General features: G+C 42.7%; 1 protein-coding gene across 2 annotated transcripts in view; it reads right to left on the bottom strand.

Annotated features, from left to right (window-relative positions):
• LOC140728297 (parathyroid hormone 2 receptor-like) overlaps nt 1–19,605 on the bottom strand; it is a 146,858-nt gene that overhangs the window by 94,074 nt on the left and 33,179 nt on the right. For both annotated transcript variants that reach the window (XM_073046826.1, XM_073046827.1), the window contains 3 exons: nt 4,122–4,232; nt 3,882–3,997; nt 3,577–3,674 (listed from right to left, as the gene is read on the bottom strand). In XM_073046826.1, the coding sequence (XP_072902927.1) occupies nt 3,577–3,674; nt 3,882–3,997; nt 4,122–4,232 (325 nt within the window). The remainder of the gene's footprint in view (nt 1–3,576; nt 3,675–3,881; nt 3,998–4,121; nt 4,233–19,605) is intronic.

The following is a 19,605-nucleotide window of genomic DNA, read 5'->3' as shown; positions in this document are numbered from 1 at the left end:
CAAAACAAATCTGTTTAAAACCGTCATCATTAATTATGGATTGTGCTAAAATGTACAGAATTCATTGCAAAGATTTACTTCTGAAGACACTACTCTTTATTCCATAACAATATGTTTAATTACCTATCAAAATAATAATTAACTACACATCACAGCATTGTTGAAATATTATGAATTTTTAGCACAGTAAGTTCTTCGTTCTAATATATAGTTTTATTCTCTTCTGGAAGGATTAATTTACTCAGATCCTTTGATGAGTGTTCTCAATGAGCTCCAGTGAACCAAGTCCACTTTGCAGATAATACGATAGTCCATCGTGGAAATAGAAAATTTCATCCAGTACGAAAAGCTGTTAAAATAATCAGGGGAGGGAATGCTGAGCAAGCTTTGGAAAACTTCTGTAATTATTCTTTTAATTCGCTGTTGTGACTGAGACTGGGAAAGTGTGAATTAGACTATGATTGCACAGAGCTTGCTTCTCGCATAGCTTTTTAGTGCGATAGGGCCATTTTATTAAAAATAATAAGATAATTGGTTTGCATGGCAAAGGGTGGGAAACCATTTGAGATCTCTACAACATATGCTTTCAAATTTCTGTCATTTTCTTCTTCAATGAACTAAAAACAAGATATTATCTGAGTGGCAACAAATTTTTTCCCTTTTATCATCTTCATTATTTCTGAACACTGTTTCCTTTAGTGGTGTCCTAAAGGTGGTTGTGATACTCTCACTACTGTTGACACTGACCCCAGCAAAGGCTCCTGGTTGACATGATTCAATGTTCTACGTAATGTTGACATTACATCTGAATTACATTCTGGAAAGTTCTTCCTCCCATGAATAGGGTATACTTTGGAACTTAGTTTTTGTAATATATTATTTTATTGAAATTCATCATCAAACAAACATTTCCATAAGCCTTTGAACAATATGTTCAATTATCAGGATACAAGATCAACGTAGATAAAACCCAATTATTTTCATATTACTATAGTCCACCAAGAGAAATTGAAAGTCAATATCCCTGGGCATGGCACACAGAGTCTTTCAAATATTTGGGCATCATTATGCCAAAAGATTCGGCAAAATTACCAGAATGTAATTATCAGCCTCTATATAAAAAAATTAAGGAAGATGTGGCAAGATGGAACCTGATTCCTTTTTTCAGTCTCAGTTCAAGGATTGAGTCTATTAAAATGAATATACTGCCCAGACTGTTATATCTCTTTCAGACCCTACCAATAGAGATTAATCAAAATCAATTCAATGAATGGAACAAGATGCTATCAAGGTGTATTGGCAGGGTAAAAGGCCTAGAGTTTGTCTCAAAACTTCGCAGTTAGCAAAGAAAAAGGGGGGATGGGGCCTACCTTCTCTTGGAGATTATTATTTTGCAGCACAGTTGAGAGCTGTGATATGTTGGTGCAACCCATCATATGACGCTCAATGGAAAAACACTGAGGAGGGGATACTTCCCATCCCCATACAGGCAATTTTGGCTGACAACAACCTACAAAGGTACATAAATACTATTGATAACCCATGGGTGAAATTGACTTAAAATATGGAAAACTACTATAAAAGAATATAATCTAGAGGGAGATATTGCAATTCTTAAATGGTGTGCATATGACTCAGATTTTACACCAAATAAATTGGATGCTAGATTTAAGGACTGGATAGCTAAAGGAATAACAGTTCTTTGCAACATAATGAAAGAAGGAACACTGTTCAGTTGTGAAATGCTTAAAGAGAAACACTTATTAGGAACTTAGTTTTTGAATAACAGAGTATCACAAGCACCTTTAAGACACAACTCCACGTCCCCAGCCATTTGTTGTTTTATGTTAAATTTATCCGGGAAACTAGTTAATAATGTTAATTGTTTACGTCATGTAATTCATGACACATTTGAGCAGTTTATCCTCCCTACTTTAATGCCAGAATCCTCTCAGAGAGACTTGCAGAAAATACACAGGAAGAAGTGTTCAGAAATAACGAAGACTAAACCAGGTCAAAAATTTGTTGCCACTCAGATAAAACCTTGCTTTTAGTTTATTGCAGGAGAAAATGGCGAAAGTTTGAAAGCATATGCTGTAGAGATCTCAAATGATTTTCCATCCTTTGCCATGTAAGCCAAATATATTATTACTTTTAATATTGTGATCCTATCACAATATTTATGCCAAATATAGATGTTTTTCCTTCTACTCATGCTCAATGGCGATGCGACATTATGTCATGTTTATATTTAGAGAAGATTCGTTGTTCAATTTCTGAATCTCATCAAGACTTTCAAACATTGTGGGGACCTTTTCTGAATTATTTTCAATACCTTCAATTTGTTGTTTAAACTCAGATGTTGGCTATTATTAATTTTTATTATATGAGAAGGTATTTTACCTTCTTTTCTCCTTAATGAACAGCTTCGGTCTTGGTAGGGGTTAGATTCTTCTTTTTGTAATAAATTAGTATAGTTCAATATAACTATTGATTAACTTATATGAATATGGGGTAATGAGATTGTTATTATGAACATATATGATGTAATTGGTCATTTTTAAAATCTTTTTTGACCTATATACACTTTCTTGTACTCTGTATTCTTCTATGTAGAAACTAATAAAAATACTGGAAAATAAAAAGCTATGTGTGAAGCATGAAATAGGAATGCAACAATTTTTGCTCTTATATGTTCAGTTTTTTTTACTTGGTTTGGCAAAGAATATATGAGCTGGAAGACTTTTTTAAGAGAAACAAAATCCTATTGAAGCCACAGCTGATGTAATGTGTAGTTTTGGTCACTGTATTACAGGAAAAATGTAATAGTACAAGAGAAGGTGTAAAGCAGATTTATAAGGACGTTGATGAAATCACTGAATTTTAGCTATGAAGGGAGATGAGCTAGATCTGGACTGATTCCTTCGTCTGAAGAGAAGCTTAATCTCGGTGTTCAAAATTACAAGAGATTCAAACAAAGCGAGCTTGGATGATCTATTCCCTGTCAAAGTAGGGTCAGCAATTGGGGGGTGAAGATTGAAAATAGTTGGTAGATGAATCAAAGGTGAGCTGAGGAAAAAAAAACCCATCCAAAGTTCCAGTGGGGACCTGGAACTCACTGCACAAATAGCCATCATCAGATTTAAAAGCATCTGAATGAGCATTTGAGGAGTTGGGTTCAGAAGGTTACAGACTGAAAGCTGGGAAGTGCAGTAGGGCCAAATTGATCTTGTAAGCTAGCACAAATATGATGAGCCAAATGCCCTCCTTTATCTTAAATTGCTTGATTCTGTGATTCAGCATGGTTCACTTTCAAACCAACTGCCTAGTAGTTGGGCTCAATGTGATTATTCAGTAGCATGGGAGTGAGCCCTGACCCCAGGACTCCTCTACTGAGTTCTCTCACTCTGCCCTCCATTCCTCAGGAACACCTGCATGATTTTTCATTGATTCCATTCTGCATACTTCATATAGCACTTTCCATTAACCAGGATAAATTACAATATTCACCCTGTTAAATTCCTCCCGATTATTAAAATTGTGATGGGTGGATGAAAATTCACCTTATGTACTTACTTGAAGTATCCCATGGTCATAAACGCTACTGTCAGTGAGCTGAGTGAAAGGGCATATCCAAAGGTATACATCACTGACAATCGCTCAAAAATTTCCTGCTGAGTAAGAATAAATATATTAAAAAGTTTAAAATACTTAGTAAATAACTCATATTGTGGAGTTTTTAATTTTTGTTAGTTTTCTGGAAAATTCAAAAACAGCATTATTAAGTACCGTTTAAAATTGGGTTTCAGTGTTAATTCACAATAAATTGTAACAGTAATTTATGACCCACAACATCACAGTAAAGGATGTTTTAGTAGTACTTGTCTTTGCCAGTTGAAGGTTTGTATGAGGCACTCTGAATAATTTGACCATGTTTGGTTTTGGCTTTCCACAAGCTTCCATTTCCCATCATCATCACAGTGTCGATACGCAAACCCTGCAAACCAATGGAGAAAAATAAAAACCCGTTGTTTTTAATCTACTGAATGCCATGTGTGTTTTTTGCTATTGGTATTTAATGATCTGTTAAACTTAGTAAATATGGTTTTAAAGCACAGTACCATCATGATTAAAGTCATACAGGTAGCTTGGGCAATGAACTGCAGTCAACTTTCCTGGGATACCTTTTGGCCAACATGTTAACCCATCCCACTCTGGAGAGCAAGATCCATCTGTAAAAGGACAGGATATCATGAAAGCAAAGAACGGAGCAAGTTCGCTACCAAGTTTATAAAATACTTACAGAAGAACTCAAATGCAAAAACTAGAAAATGCTGAACACATTCAGCACATTAAACAACCTCTGTGGAGGGAGGTACAGAGTTAACTTACCAGTGAATAGCCTCCCATCAGAACTGGGAAAGGTTATAAGTAACAATTTAAGATACAGGCAAATATTAATGGAGAACCTGTCCAAGACCTGCAATGTACAAATTGCATATTAATAGGACTTAGCACTTAAAATCCAAAGGGATCAGGCAGTAGATTTAAGAGCTCTGATTTACCATTTCTCTTGCTAAATAACCGCTGTTTTGAGATATACAGTTTTTGAAGGGAGCCAATTCCAGATTCCATACTTTTCTACAATTTATTTGGAGAGAAAGCTTCCTGACCTCATATGTAAGCCAACTTGATAGGCTCCTGTATGTGGGATAATAAAAGTTTTCAAAATTAAACTTTGCCAATTAATTTGGTTTCAATGCTTGCTTAATTTATTTCCAAACTTCAGAACAGAATCAATGTTTGTTCACATTACATCAATGGTTAACTGAACAGCAAGTGGTTTAGAAACTACAAACTGAGATTTATTATTGGTAACACACACAAAATGCAGATCAATTTGATTGAATTCTTTGAAGAGATAGCAAAGCGTATGATGAAGGCAGGGCAGTAGAAGTGATTTTGAAAGAGTTAAGTAAAGCCTTTGAGAAGGTCTCATATGGGAGACCAGTTTAAACGGTTAGGGCCCATGGAATACCAGGCAACTTGGCAAACTGGATCCAAAGCTGGCTTGGCAATAGGAACCAAAGTAAGATCAGAGATTAAGGGAGCTAGGGCTTTACTCTCTGGAGAGAAGGAGGATGAGAGGAGATATGATAGAGGTGTACAAGATATTAAGAGGAATAGATAGAGTGGACAGCCAGCACCTCTTCCCCAGGGCACTACTGCTCAATACAAGAGGACATGGCTTTAAGGTAAGGGGTGGAAAGTTCAAGGGGGATATTAGAGGAAGGTTTTTCACTCAGAGAGTGGTTGGTGCATGGAATGCACTGCCTGAGTCAGCGGTGGAGGCAGATACACTAGTGAAATTTAAGAGACTACTAGACAGGTATATGGAGGAATTTAGGGTGGAGGGTTATATGGGAGGCAGGGTTTAAGGGTCGGCACAACATTGTGGGATGAATGGCCTGTACTGTGCTGTATTGTTCTTTGTTCTTCTTTGTTCTTTTTCCACAACCACTTTAAAATATATAGAGCTATGGAAACTATCTTCAATTGATTCCCTGTTAATACTTACTCCCTCCACTTATAAAGCTTGTTACGTACCCGTGACACGTGACAGTGGTACCCTTGTCACGTGACTGGGGTTGAAGTTATACTGGACTTGAGGTAATGGTCTTGTGATGGTGGAGTGATGTCATTTTCCCGCCAGTAGAGGTCATGTGACAGGTTTTTTTTACAGGGTATAAAAGGAAGACCCACCCTGTCGGGGGGGGGGGGGGGGCAGTTCGTGGCTGGATTTGCCAGGCTGACTTCATGTCACTGCGTGATTTAATGTGATGACGCAGTTTAGTTGAAAAATGAAGTTTTATATAATGCCTAAAGTTTAAAAGGTCATTGCCAGCGGTTTCTTTGCTGGTGGAGAGTGAAGATAAGAATTTGGAAGATAAAGATCGAGGAGAATCGATTTTCGACTGTGGATTGGTTTCGACCTTATTTGATCCTTATTCGGAAGTATTTCGTTGACTGTTCTCGTGTTAATCTCCGCTGGGATAGCGGGAGATTGAGGACAGAGTGTGGAAGAAGAGGTTAGTGCCTTTAAGCCGTTATATTTCATAAAATTCTTCGTGGGAAAGTTCGACGCCGGGGATCGAAGGACAACGACGTGGAAGAGAATTTAAATCGCCTTAAAAAGTCTCTCCTTTTAAATGGACTGTGAGCTTTTGAACTTTCGGCATACCGCTTTAAAGAACTGTTTTTTTTCAATACCGCTTTAAGAACTGTTTGAACTGCAACGCTATTAAGAACTGTGAATCTGCCGCACAGCAGCTGTTTTCCGGTTACGCTAGTGTTTGTTTACTTTTGGGGGGTTTGTTTTCAGTGTTTAGTAAACGTGTTATTTGTTATAAAAACCCTTGCCTAACTCATATATATTTATTGTTGCCTGAATACGTAACAAGCTACATGCACCAAAATATAGTCCAAGAACTTTCCTTGCCTTGTTGATCTATTTGCATACCGCATCAAACAGCCCTTCTGGACACACCTCAGAAATTCCTTTCCCTTTGAACCTGGACTACTTAAGAGAATTTCAATTGATTTTGGAAAATTGAAATCCCCTAGTTCAATAACCCTATATTTATTGTGTCTCTCTAATATCTGCCTATATCCTATAGATGGTTGGGATGTAGGTAGTAGACCCTCAGTAAAGTGATCACATGCTTTTCATTTTTCATCTTTTATTTGAGGAGCCTTCTAGGATATCTTCCCTCAATACTGAAGTAACACATTTTTTGAACTGCACAATATCTCTTCCCATTATACTTGTCTCTCTATTCTCACCTGAAAATTCTATAGCCTGGGATATCGAATTGCTGATTGATAATGGGTCTCAGTAATGGCAACAGTGTAATAAACACCTGTTTTAATTAAAGTCAGGAATCATCTCCTTTACTTGTTACACTCATTGTATTAAAGTAGACACAATTTCACTTCACTTCAATTTATGTTTCTTTAGATAAAAATTATCTTTGTCATTCAATTATTACATTGGTCAATATTTGTAAATTCCTGCTGTTTTGTCCATGGAAGCCATTGGCAGACTCTTCAGGAAAATCCTTTCTTTTTAGTCATTACTAGGAGTTACAGATTTTGTGATCATTATTTATATAATCACATATTGCTACTTATTCATTTCATGTGCTGAAAGAGTGCATATTTCTTCATATTAAGAAGATCTTTGCAATGATTGTGTCCAAGTTTCCAAAATAATTACCTGCAATTGGAGGGTTCATGGAATTAGTTTTGGAGCAGGGAATTAAACACTTGTAATAATTATCATTGATTAAATTGCAGTAGGGACTGTGACTCATAGAATATAGAATCAAACTGCAAAAAAAATCTAAGTATTTTTCACCCAACAATGCAGGACATTTTGTACCTCCATTGCAATAAATCCACGAGCAATTAGGGATTGTTAATAACCACATTAATTCAGAATCCATTACTGAAGGGATGAGTAACTTGAAAACTTTTTCCGAATCTTTGACACTTGAGCTACCTCTTATTTTGGTGAAGCTTCACCCGAAGAGCAGCAATGTTACAAAAACATTGTGTGCACTTTAGAAAACTGACATTTTACATTTGACATGTGTCAAAATATATTTTGTTCCATTAATGCATTGGCATTAATTTCTGGTTCCTAGACTTCCTTCTTTCCATCAACATTTCTGATTATTTCTTGAAAATCAACACAAGTCAACATAAATTAGGTCACATTTTAAACTCAAGAATCTTTACAGATGCTGGAAATCCAAAGTAACACACACACAAAAGGCTGGAAGAACTCAACAGGTCAGGCAGCATATATGGAAAGGAATGAAGAGACAAAGTTTCAGCTGCTGATGAAGGGTCTCAGCCCCAAAACATCAACTCATTATTCCTCTCCATAAATGCTACCTGACCTGCTGAGTTCCTCCACCATTTTGTGTGCAACACTCAAATGTTAAACTCTTCAATTTGTTATTTATTTATGGCCAAAATTATTGTCCATCCTTAATTGTCCTGAGAAGGAGATGAGCTTCTCAAAATGCTGCTCACTTTCTGCTGTGGTTAGTCCCATAGTGCTTTTGGACAGGAAGCTCCACAGTTTAGATATAGTGAGGATGACAGTTTGGCAATATATTTCCAACTCAGGATGATGTGTGACTAGAGGGAACCTGCAGATGGTGGTATTGCCATACACTGAATGTAATTGTCCTTTATGGTAATGGTTGTGTATTAGAGAGGTGATGTTGGAGCAGCATTCTCCTTAATCCACAACTGTCACTATGCTATTGGTACAGCTCATTTTGTAAATGATACACATGCATTGGTGTTGGATGGAGTTCCAGTCAAGTGGGCTCTTTTATTTGGATGATGTTACTGAGAATTAATTTTACCAGCTCTCCAGAAACCAAATCTTGTTCTCAATCCGCCTGTTTCCCTCATTTGTAATTATGTGTACAACAATGCTGGTCGATGCAGATGTCTCAGTATGAATGAGCTTACCTGCATCAACCAACTTTGCTGAACACATATTTTTGTGACTGGCACAGCAGCGTGGCAGTTAGCACAAACCATTATAGCACCACCAATCACTGACCAGGGTTCAATTCTTGCTGCTGCCTGTAGGGAGTCTGTATGTTCTCACTGTGACCACATGGGTTTCCACCCATTTTCAGTTAAGATTAGTGTTAGTGAGTTGTGAGTTAGTGCTGTATTGGTGAGGGAAGCATGGTGATCCCAGCACAATTCTAGGCCTGTGCTGGCCATTGATGCAAAACTATGTTTTGATGTTTCAATGTACAGTGACCTGAAAAAGTATTCAACCTCCCCCAACCCTTTGTTCTGATAAATGAGTATTACAACCAGCGATATTGATCAATTTAACTGAGATGTTTTATTTGGGGACCACATGCTCCTTTTTTTCACAATACTGCCCAAAAAACCAGGGAAAAATTGTAAAGCATGAACAATTAAAACTGCAATAGCTGAAATGTCAGCAGTTCAAAAGTAAAATCATCCTCCCTTGCTCAGTAATTAGTTGAACCACCTCTCTCAGCTATCACAGCCAGTAGTCTAATTGTATAAATTTCTATTAGCTTTGCACAACATGATGGAGCAGGGTTTGCATATTCTTCCTTGCAAAATTGCTCAAGCTCTGCCAGGTTAGTTGGGGAGCAGTGATGAACAGCAGTCTTGAGGTCTTGCCAGAGATGTTCGATTGGGTTAAGGTCAGGACTCTGACTGGGCCACTCAAGGACATTCATTTTCTTCATATGAAGCCGCTCCATGGTTGCTCTGGTTGTGTGCTTTGGGTCATTTCTCTCCAGTTTAAACTTTTTGGCAGAGGCCAGCAGGTTTTTATCCAATAAGTATTCATCTTCCCATCAACCCTGACCAGATTTCCAGTCCCTGCAGCTTAAAAGCATGATGCTACTCCACTATTGTTGACAGTAGGGCTGGTGTTACCAGGCCAATGCGCAGTATTAGACTTATGCTACACATACCACCAAAACCTTTCCTATAAAGACTTTGCAAAGCATCACTTAGAAGATACTGTAAAGATATGGAAGAAGGTCTTGTGGTGCAATGAGAAGAAGGTGGAACTTTCGCCCTCAACACTAAGTAGTACTTGTAGCATCAATCTAATACTGCGCATCAGTTGGGTAACACCATCTTGCTCTGCTCTGTAACTTTTCATCATAACAGGGAAATATAGAGATGCAAGTTGGTTTTCAGGAGAGGTGGTGGTGGAAGAATATGCAGAGCAAAGGGAATGTCTATGATAGAATCAGTTGAAATGATTCAATAGTGACAATTACCAATGTTTTAAGCTTGTGACTTATGTTGTTAATGGTAAGGTAGTGGGACCTACGTAGTAGTGCAGACTTTTATGAGTAGTGCAACAAGGACTGTATCTTCATGATATAAAAATAGAAAATGCTAGTAACAAATCATCAGCTCAGGTAGCATCTGTGGAAAGAGAAACATACATTTATGGTGTGCAATTATGGAAAGAGGGAAAAAGTTCAAAGAAGATATTTGAGGCAAGATTTTTATACAGGGAATGGTGCACTTCTGAAAGGCTCTGTTAGGGAGGGTGGTGGGAGCAAGTGCAAACAGGCATTTATGAGTCTCTTAAATAGGCACACGGATATGTTAGAGAATGGAAGGATATGGATGTGGAGGTAGGGTTAACTAGCTTAGTAGGCTTCAATTGTTAGCTTAAATAGCTGGGCACAACATTGTGTGCTGAAGGGCCGGTTCCTATACTGTAGTATTTGTGGTGAACTACATATACCTGTCTGGACTGCTCCTGTGGCTCCTCCCACAGACCCCTGTATAAAGGCGATTGAGGCCTGAGCCCGGCCTCATTCTCCAGGATGTAGTGTTGTTCATTCTTCCAGTCAATAAAAGCAGATATCTTGCTTCTTATGTCTCAAAGTGAGTTATTGATGGTGCATCAATTTTATTGACTGGAAGTTAAAACATGGAAACCGTTTTACGTCCGGAAAGATTGGATTTGGACCCCCAAGACCCTGAAGCAGCTCTTGCCTTTGAACTCTGGTTTGCATGCTTCCAAATTATACTTGGAGGAGGTTCGTGCAACTGACCCCGCTGTTAGGCACAGAACTCTCCTCTCGAGAGTCGCCCCAAAAGTTTATTCATTCATCAGGGACCTCTCGACATACGAAGGGGCGCTTGACGCCCTCAAAAGACAGTACCTGCGGCTGGTGAACGCCGTCTACGCCAGACATCGCTTGGCCACGCGCAGACAGCGCCCTGCGGAGTCGTCCGCCGAATTTCTCCGAGCTCTACAGGCACTCGTGCGGACTTGTGACTGCAAAACGCTCACGGCGGAACAGCATGCGGAACTCTTGGTACGAGATGCCTTTGTGACCGGAATTAGGTCAGTGTATGTGTGCCAGCGGCTGCTGGAAAATGCTGATCTTACCTTACGCTCGGCGATCGAGACAGCCGACACGCTGGAGGCTGCTCTGCACAACGCTGACACTGCCCAGCCGCGCGATTCCCCGCCGGTTCCGTGGACGCCTCAGACCCCGCCGCCGCCGGTTCCCGCGAGCGAATTCGTCAATGCCGCTGCCACTCGCGGTTCCACGCACTCTCTGAACTCGACCAAGCGAAAGCTGTGTTATTTCTGTGGGCTTGAGAAACATCCTCGAAACCATTGCCCAGCTCGAGAAGCGACCTGCTCCAGCTGTGGAAAACCGGGCCATTTCGCCAGAGCCTGTAAGTCTAAACCGCGCGCGGGCTCGAGCAGTGCTGCATTTGAGACGTGGGGGCCGCCATCTTCCATGCCCGGATGTGGGCGGCCATTTTTGCCGGCGTCACCATGCCCCGCCCCTACCTACCCGTGTGAGACGTGGGGGCCGCCATCTTGCATGCCCGGATGTGGGCGGCCATCTTTGTCGGCGTCATCATGCCCCGCCCCCAACTCGCCGGAGTTTACTGGGCACCAAGACGGCAGTTCAACTCTGGCCACCGTAACCCTCAACCAAAGCGCCCCACACCAGCTCGCAAGGTCAATGATAGACATCCTGGTGGAGGGACACAGGACTAGCTGCCTGTTTGACACGGGCAGCACTGAGAGTTTTATTGACCCGGACACAGTGCAACGCTGCGGACTCGTGACACGGCCGGTAAGCCAGAGGGTCACCTTGGCTTCTGGGTCGTATTCCACAGACATCCGGGTGGGTTGTGTAGCGACATTGGTGGTGCAGGGCACAGAATATCGGAACTTTGCGTTCCTGGTCATGCCTCGACTGTGCGCACCTGTACTATTGGGGCTGGACTTCCAGAGCCATCTCGAAAGTGTGACTATGGCATATGATGGGCCCCTCCCACCGCTCACTGTCAGGAATCCTCAGTTTGGTGGGACTTCGCCATATACCCCGTTACCGCACACACATACACACCGAACCACACGTCCCGCCCAGCACCATGCCGACAGCTGTGCTACTGACACCACTTGCAGCCTCTCCACCCTCAAGATCCCTCCCCCATCGCTGTTTGCCAACCTGACCCCCGACTGTAAACCGGTGGCGACTAAAAGCAGGAGGTACAGCGCGGGGGACAGGGCCTTCATTCAGTCAGAGGTGCAGCGGCTGCTCGGGGAGGGGATCATTGAGCCGTGCACAAGCCCTTGGCGGTCCCAGGTGGTTGTTGTTCGGACCAGGCAGAAAAATAGGATGGTTGTGGACTATAGTCAGACCATCAATAGGTTCACGCAGCTTGACGCGTATCCCCACCCCGCATCGCGGATATGGTCAACCAGATAGCTCAGTACAAGGTGTACTCGACAATAGATCTGAAATCCGCTTATCACCAGCTCCCCATCTGCCCAGAGGACTGCCCTTACACCGCCTTCGAGGCGGGCGGCAGGCTCTATCACTTCCTGCGCGTCCCATTTAGTGTCACCAATGGTGTCTCAGGCTTCCAGAGGGAAATGGACCGGATGGTGGACCAGTACAACCTGAAGGCCACATTTCCCTATCTAGATAACATCACCATCTGTGGTCGCGACTGGTCGGATCACGACGCCAACCTCCAACGATTTTTCCAAGTGGCCGAAGCCCTGAACCTTACTTATAACAGGGACAAGTGTGTGTTCAGAACCACCCGACTATCCTTGGGTATCTCGTGGAAAACGGGGTCATTGGCCCTGACCCCGACCGTATGCACCCCCTGTTAGAACTCCCTCTTCCCACCACTCTCAAAGCCCTCAGACGGTGCCTGGGTTTTTTTTTCCTATTACGCCCAATGGGTCCCCCATTACGCAGACAAGGCCCGCCCTCTGGTCAAGTCTACCACTTTTCCCCTCTCTGCTGAGGCCTCTGCGGCCTTCAGCTGCATTAAAGGGGACATTATCAAAGCAACGATGCATGAGGTGGACGAGACCATTCCCTTCCAAGTAGAGAGTGACGCCTCCGATTTTGCGCTTGCCGCTACCCTCAATCAGGCAGGCAGGCCAGTAGCATTCTTTTCTCGTACCCTTCAAGGCTCTGAACTTCGGCACTCCGCGGTGGAGAAAGAAGCCCAGGCCATAGTGGAAGCTATTAGGCACTGGAGGCACTACCTTGCCAGCAAAAGGTTCACCTTGCTGACCGACCAGCGCTCGGTTGCGTTCATGTTCAGCAACCAACAGCGGGGCAAAATCAAAAATGATAAAATTTTGCGGTGGAGAATAGAACTCTCCACCTACAATTATGATATCCTGTACCGGCCTGGCAGACTCAATGAGCCCCCTGATGCCCTATCCCGGGGAACGTGTGCTAGCGCACAGCTCGACCAGCTGTATGCCCTTCATGCACATCTTTGCCATCCGGGGGTCACCCGATTTTACCATTTCGTTAAAGCCCGGAACCTGCCGTACTCCCTGGAGGACATCAGGACGATGACCAGGGACTGCCAAATCTGCGCTGAGTGCAAACCGCACTTCTACCGTCCTGACACGGCGCAACTTGTCAAGGCCACCCGCCCTTTTGAGCGACTGAATGTTGACTTTAAGGGCCCCCTTCCCTCCACCGACCGCAATGTCTATTTTTTCAATATTATTGACGTGTACTCGCGATTCCCCTTTGCCATTCCCTGCCCCGACACCACTACCGCGTCCGTCATAAAAGCCCTGCGCCAGCTCTTCACTCTGTTCGGATATCCCTGCTATATCCACAGTGATAGAGCATCCTCCTTTATGAGTGACGAGCTGCGCCGGTACCTGCTAGCTAGGGGCATTGCTACTAGTCGAACTACAGTTACAATCCCCGGGGAAATGGACAGGTGGAGAGGGAGAATGCCACAGTGTGGAAGGCCACACTTTTAGCCCTTAAGTCAAAAGGGTTGCCGGTCTCCCGATGGCAGGAGGTCCTCCCCGAGGCACTCCACTCTATCCGCTCCCTGTTATGTACGTCCACCAATGCCACCCCTCACGAACGCCTATTCTCTTTTCCCAGGAAGTCTGTCACTGGGACCACCCTACCAGTTTGGCTGACGTCCCCGGGGCCAGTGCTGCTCCGGAAACATGTGAGGAGTAATAAATACTCCCCGCTGGTCGAGAGGGTTCACCTTCTGCATGCTAACCCCCAGTATGCCTACGTGGTCTTGCCTGATGGGCGGGAGGACACGGTCTCTGTCCGCGACCTGGCGCCCGCAGGAGCAGCAGACCACTACCCCGTACACTCCACGGTAAGTATGAACCCTGTACCCGAGGTAACACCGTGCACACCGTGCCCCACACAGACTCCTCACGACGCTCATATACCAGGCATCTCGTACGCGTATATTCCGGGCGCCTCGCACACACGTGAGGGATCCCTGACACCTCCAGTTAGGCCAGAACCAGCACAACTTCCATCTCCTGTGCAATCACCACCTGTGCAATCACAGCCGGTGCTACGTAGATCGCAGCGACAGATTCGACCACCTGATAGACTTAACCTGTAAATATACTTGTAAGAAACTTCGCCACCTGGGGACTCTTTTTAAAACAAAGGGGGGGTGAATGTGGTGAACTACATATACCTGTCTGGACACGCCCCCTGCTGACTGCTCCTGTGGCTCCTCCCACAGACCCCTGTATAAAGGCGATTGAGGCCTGAGCCCGGCCTCATTCTCCAGGATGTAGTGTTGTTCATTCTTACAGTCAATAAAAGCCGATATCTCGCTTCTTACATCTCAGAGTGAGTTATTGATGGTGCATCAGTATTCTTAGTCCTATGTTCTATTTGAGGTGAAGGACTCCTCCAGACAGACAGAAAGAGCAACAAGTTATTCAGGGTAGCAGGAAAGTGTGGGTGGGAATAAAGGGAATTCCTCTGATAAAGTGAGAGCATATGGCAGGTGTGATTAATACAGCGGCTGTGTAATGTGGCTCTGGCATGCTTACATGCCCAGCAAGCCGGACTATTCACAGAGAGGGAAAGAAATTACGAGAGCAGGAAGAAAGATTCTCATGTAGACGAGAAGAAGAAGTGGAATTTGATATTTGATTTTTCCTGATTTTCATGGACTATGACGGGTTGCTCTCACTTATATTCAGGATCTGTGGCGCTGAAAACTCTGCAGCCAATCCCTGTGGAAAGATCGGATTCTTCAAGATGGTTGATGATGCCGATCGGCCTTTTCACATTAATATGCATGGCGCAGTGAGCACTGTGGGGCTGCTGTGCACAACATCAAATGAATCTCCTATTAAACTATACTCTGTTAGAAGTTGATAAAGAGACAAGATAATGGCCATAATTCCGACTGCACGGCTAAGGTAAGATGAAAATCAATTCTTGTTCCTTCCCTCATACTTTATTTATCACCCAGTGCTCCCACTTCAAACCTGTTACCTAAATCCTTTGTGGTAAATGTACCCAGGCTGAAGTTTATGACAGATGAGAACTGCCTTAGAAAAGAGGAAGCTACAGTTTACGATTGCCAGTTGTATCTATCACGCTGAACACTGGTGCCCCCCCTCCCCCCAGTGTTGTGTGTTTAGTTCGCTACAGACTCACAAATGCATTGCCAGATCTGCTGAGAATACAGTGGCTGTCCTCATCAGCAACAATGATGAGCTGGCACACCGAGAGGAGATAGAAAGTCTTGTCAAATGGTGTGAGAACAACAACCCGAGTTGTCAACATGGACAAGACAAAAGAGACAACTGTGGACCAGGAGAGCACATGTTGACCACTCTACGCTTCACATCAATGGCTCTGCTGTGAAGAGAGTGAAGAGCACAAAGTTCCTTGGTGTGCCCATAACAGATGATCCAACCTAGATCCACAACTCATCACTAGACAAGAAGGCACAGTGTGGTCTACACTTCCTTAGGAGATTGAGGCATGCAAGGCTCCTCACCCCCATCTAGCAATTTTCTAAAGGAGTACCATCAAGAGAGTCTTGTCTGGTTACATCATTGTCTGGTATAGGGTCTGACAAAGCCTGCAACACATTGGACCGCAAGACCCTATAGAGGACAACAAAACCCACCAAAAGGATCATCAGGGATCCCTCCAGCCTAATCGTAACATTTACCAGGGCCATTGCAGACAAAAGGCCCAAAGCTCCACCATCCATCCCATAATCTCTTTGACCCATTACCATCAGGAAGGAGGTACAGAAGCATCAGAAATTGTACCAACAGACTGGGTAACAGTTTCTTCCCTCAAGTTGTGAGACTAATGAATACCCTGCCACCATCGAGGGCTCGTCTTTAGGACAGCAAGCTGTTTAATGTTTAGGAACCAGTATAGGATATGCACATCAGCTGAAGTCACCTTGCTGTGATCATCTTTCTTCAGAGACAAAAAACATTTTGCTGATCTGCTCTCAAGATTCTGTGGATTTCCAAACCAGATTGAATCACTTTTGTTTTTTAATGTATCCATTTTGTTTTGCAACATGTGAGCTGCTTTCTCAAGTAGTTGTGCCCCTTTCTTTGTGCTACACAGTGGGGATTCCCAAAATCCAGATCCAGTAACATATTTCTCAGATAGCTTGGTGTACGACCTGGAAAGAGACACAAAGTTGGCAGCGTTTCCATGGAGCTGCGATCATTATCCTTTCACATGGCAGAGGCTGCGTGCAGTCAAATTAACACAGGCTACTTGCAATGTTTGATCAGTTCCTCTCAGAAAATGGTTTATTGGTCCTCATCTATTGTTATTATTGTTGGCATAAGTATTGTCTACACTACAGATTCTCAAAGAAATAAAGGGGTTTAAAACATTGTAATATTTTCTTCTGTAACAATCCTGCTTTAAGTGAAGTAAGGCACAATTGTTCTATGTGCAAGATTTCATTGAAAACATGCATATGTGATTCTACTTCAAGTGGTCACCATTACAGTAACAATTCTATACATTAGCAAATAGAAGTGAGTGCAAAATATTGCATGTAACAAGCAACACATGCAGTTCTCAGCATTAAAATTCCCAAACAAATACACAGCCCAACGCATTTGTTTCATACTCTTCAGATTTGTTTGGTGTAGATACGATTTTCAAAGCACTACATTCATCCTATGAATGCCAGGAAGCATGACTATCTTTAAAAACTTCAATCACATGGGGTGAGAGAAACCTCCCTCAGATTATTTCCTGCAGAAGGAGCATTAGACATTAATTTTAGTAACTGTTCAATGGCACTGCACATGGGTGAATTCTTCTGTAAATTGAAGCATCATACCACACAAAAAAAAATCAAAAGGTTGTTCAGTGCCTGCTTCATTCCTATTTTTAAGGATTATCTTCTCTCTCTGGAAAAAGCATGATGCCAGAAATACAAGCTACCTTCTGAAGTGTCAAGTCACTCAAGGCTGTTGGATGTCAAGTGCTGTTGACCCAAGGGCTGGGAAAGGGTTGTGCTTGGTAGAATTCAAGCCTGGCTCCTGTACCAATTCATTGTTCTGAGATTGGGACTGTGTCCCAGAACACTTCTGATTTCTTTTCAGCCTGTAAGTAAATAGTTTGTCTCTCAAGAGACAAGGTGATGAATATGTTATGCAGGCAGCCATGGTAAAGTGGAAAAGAAAATGCACTCTGTATTAATCTGAAATGTGGCACTATATTTTAATATTGAGGACTGAACAGTTCCTTGAAACAAATGGCAGCCACAGAGATTCCTGGAGGATTTGCTCTCCACTACTAAGAAAGAGTAGTCATAGAAAAGTGAATTATGGAGCTGTATTCCCATATCCCTTTGTTCCACAGGACTCCTCAGTTCACTGTGTAAGACCTACCCCGGTGGGTCTTACCAAAGGGCAACACTTGTCCACATTAAATTTCATCTGCCATTTTTCAGTCCATTTTTCCAGCTGGTCCAGATCAGATAGTCTTCCTCACTGTTCACTACACCCCTAGACTTGTTGTCATCCACAAATTTGCTGATCCAGTTAACCACGTTATCATCCAGATACATTGTAGATAACAAACAACAACGGATCCAGCACCAAGTTCTCCAGCACCTCACTTAATCACAGGCAACCGTCAAATGCCACTCTCTAGTTTCTCCCACAAAGCCAATGTCTAATTCAATTTACTACCTCAGCTTGAATGCCAGGCAACTAAAACTTCTTGATCAACCTCCCATGCGGGACCGTAGCAAATGCCTTGCTTAAGTCTATGCATTCAACATCACTGCCTTGCCTTCATCAACTTTCCTGGTAACATCCTCAAAAACAAAAGATTGATTAGAGATAACCAATGCATAGATTTTAAACTCTTTTGTCATTAACATCTTAAAAAAATATTCAGTGCTATTACCATGAGAGACAGAAGCAACCATTATGTTCCCTTGTTGCCGACCGGCTTAGATGCAGTCATATTTCTGTCAACCTTATTACAGATGCAATTGTCTTGGAAATGCTAAGAATGTTTTCTATTCATTTGGGTCACAAGGCATCTACTGAAACAGAGAAAGAGCCAGCACAAAACCATTAAGGCCTTTCTAACCTCCTCCAGAAACTGCAAAGGAAAGAAACCTCCTGGACTGTCACTCCTTTCAGTGGTTCATGGATGTGTGAAGTACACACATCCCTGCTTTCCAGTATCTCCACCACACAAAGGAAGCCTGTGCTTCCCAATTATTGTAGTACTCAGAGAGTTCGTTTCTCCTCAATACAGGGTGAGATGTGATAGAAGATCCTAAGTAGAGATGAAGGAACACGTTGTATAATTGCATAGATTTTTGAACGTAACTATGCAAATGAAGAAATTTAAAGAAGCATACAGGATCCTGGGCTTTATAAACATGTGTAATGCACTAAAGCAAGCCTATATGACAGTGCAGAAAGGTTTTTGTAGAATGGTCCTGGTACGGAGGGAATTAAAATGCCTAACTTGCATATTCAATTCACATATCTGTCTCACAGTAGCCGGGTACTAGCAGACTGACAATTCCTCATAGCTCCCCCTAAAATGTGACCCCACCTGCTGAACATCAGGCCATGGTCCTCTGGAAAATCACTGATCTCATTTCCTCAAGAGCTCTCCACAGCCTGCACCCTTCTTGTTCCCCATCTGTGTACAGCCACTTCTACCTCCTCCTTCCATTCACAACATTCTCCTGGTGGTTACATTATTTCAGCCTCTTCATGTCCCATAGAACATACTTTTCTGTACTCAGACCCCTTTTGTCTGCGCCTTGGCTCTCCTCAACCGGAACTGTGGCACCTCTCCACCACATTAACAGTTTCCTGGTCCCAAGTGACTTATTTTCACCATTCCCTCTACACCCCACCCCTTACCAAGATAACCTAAGCAACCTCTGCTTCTTCCTTGACCAGAGACTCAACCAGTCCCCTCTCCAGATATTGAATAATCAATATGTCAGAGATTACAGCCAGTTATGAACATTAGAAGTATGAATTCTTTAAAAAAGAATTCTGTATTCCTTCAAGAGTCTTCATGGAATTTAATTTTCAGAGTGGCAATTAATGTTGTCTATTTATTTGTCATGGGCATTGCATGAATTATTAATTCTAAGAGCAGATGGTGCTGAGTTATAAACAGAAATCACTGCAAATACACAGCAAGCCAACTTACAACAGTGATG

Source organism: Hemitrygon akajei, chromosome 5, assembly GCF_048418815.1.
Source record: "Hemitrygon akajei chromosome 5, sHemAka1.3, whole genome shotgun sequence".
NCBI lineage: Eukaryota > Metazoa > Chordata > Chondrichthyes > Myliobatiformes > Dasyatidae > Hemitrygon > Hemitrygon akajei.
The sequence above is the reverse complement of the archived record's forward strand: the minus strand, read 5'-3'. Positions and strand labels throughout refer to the sequence as shown.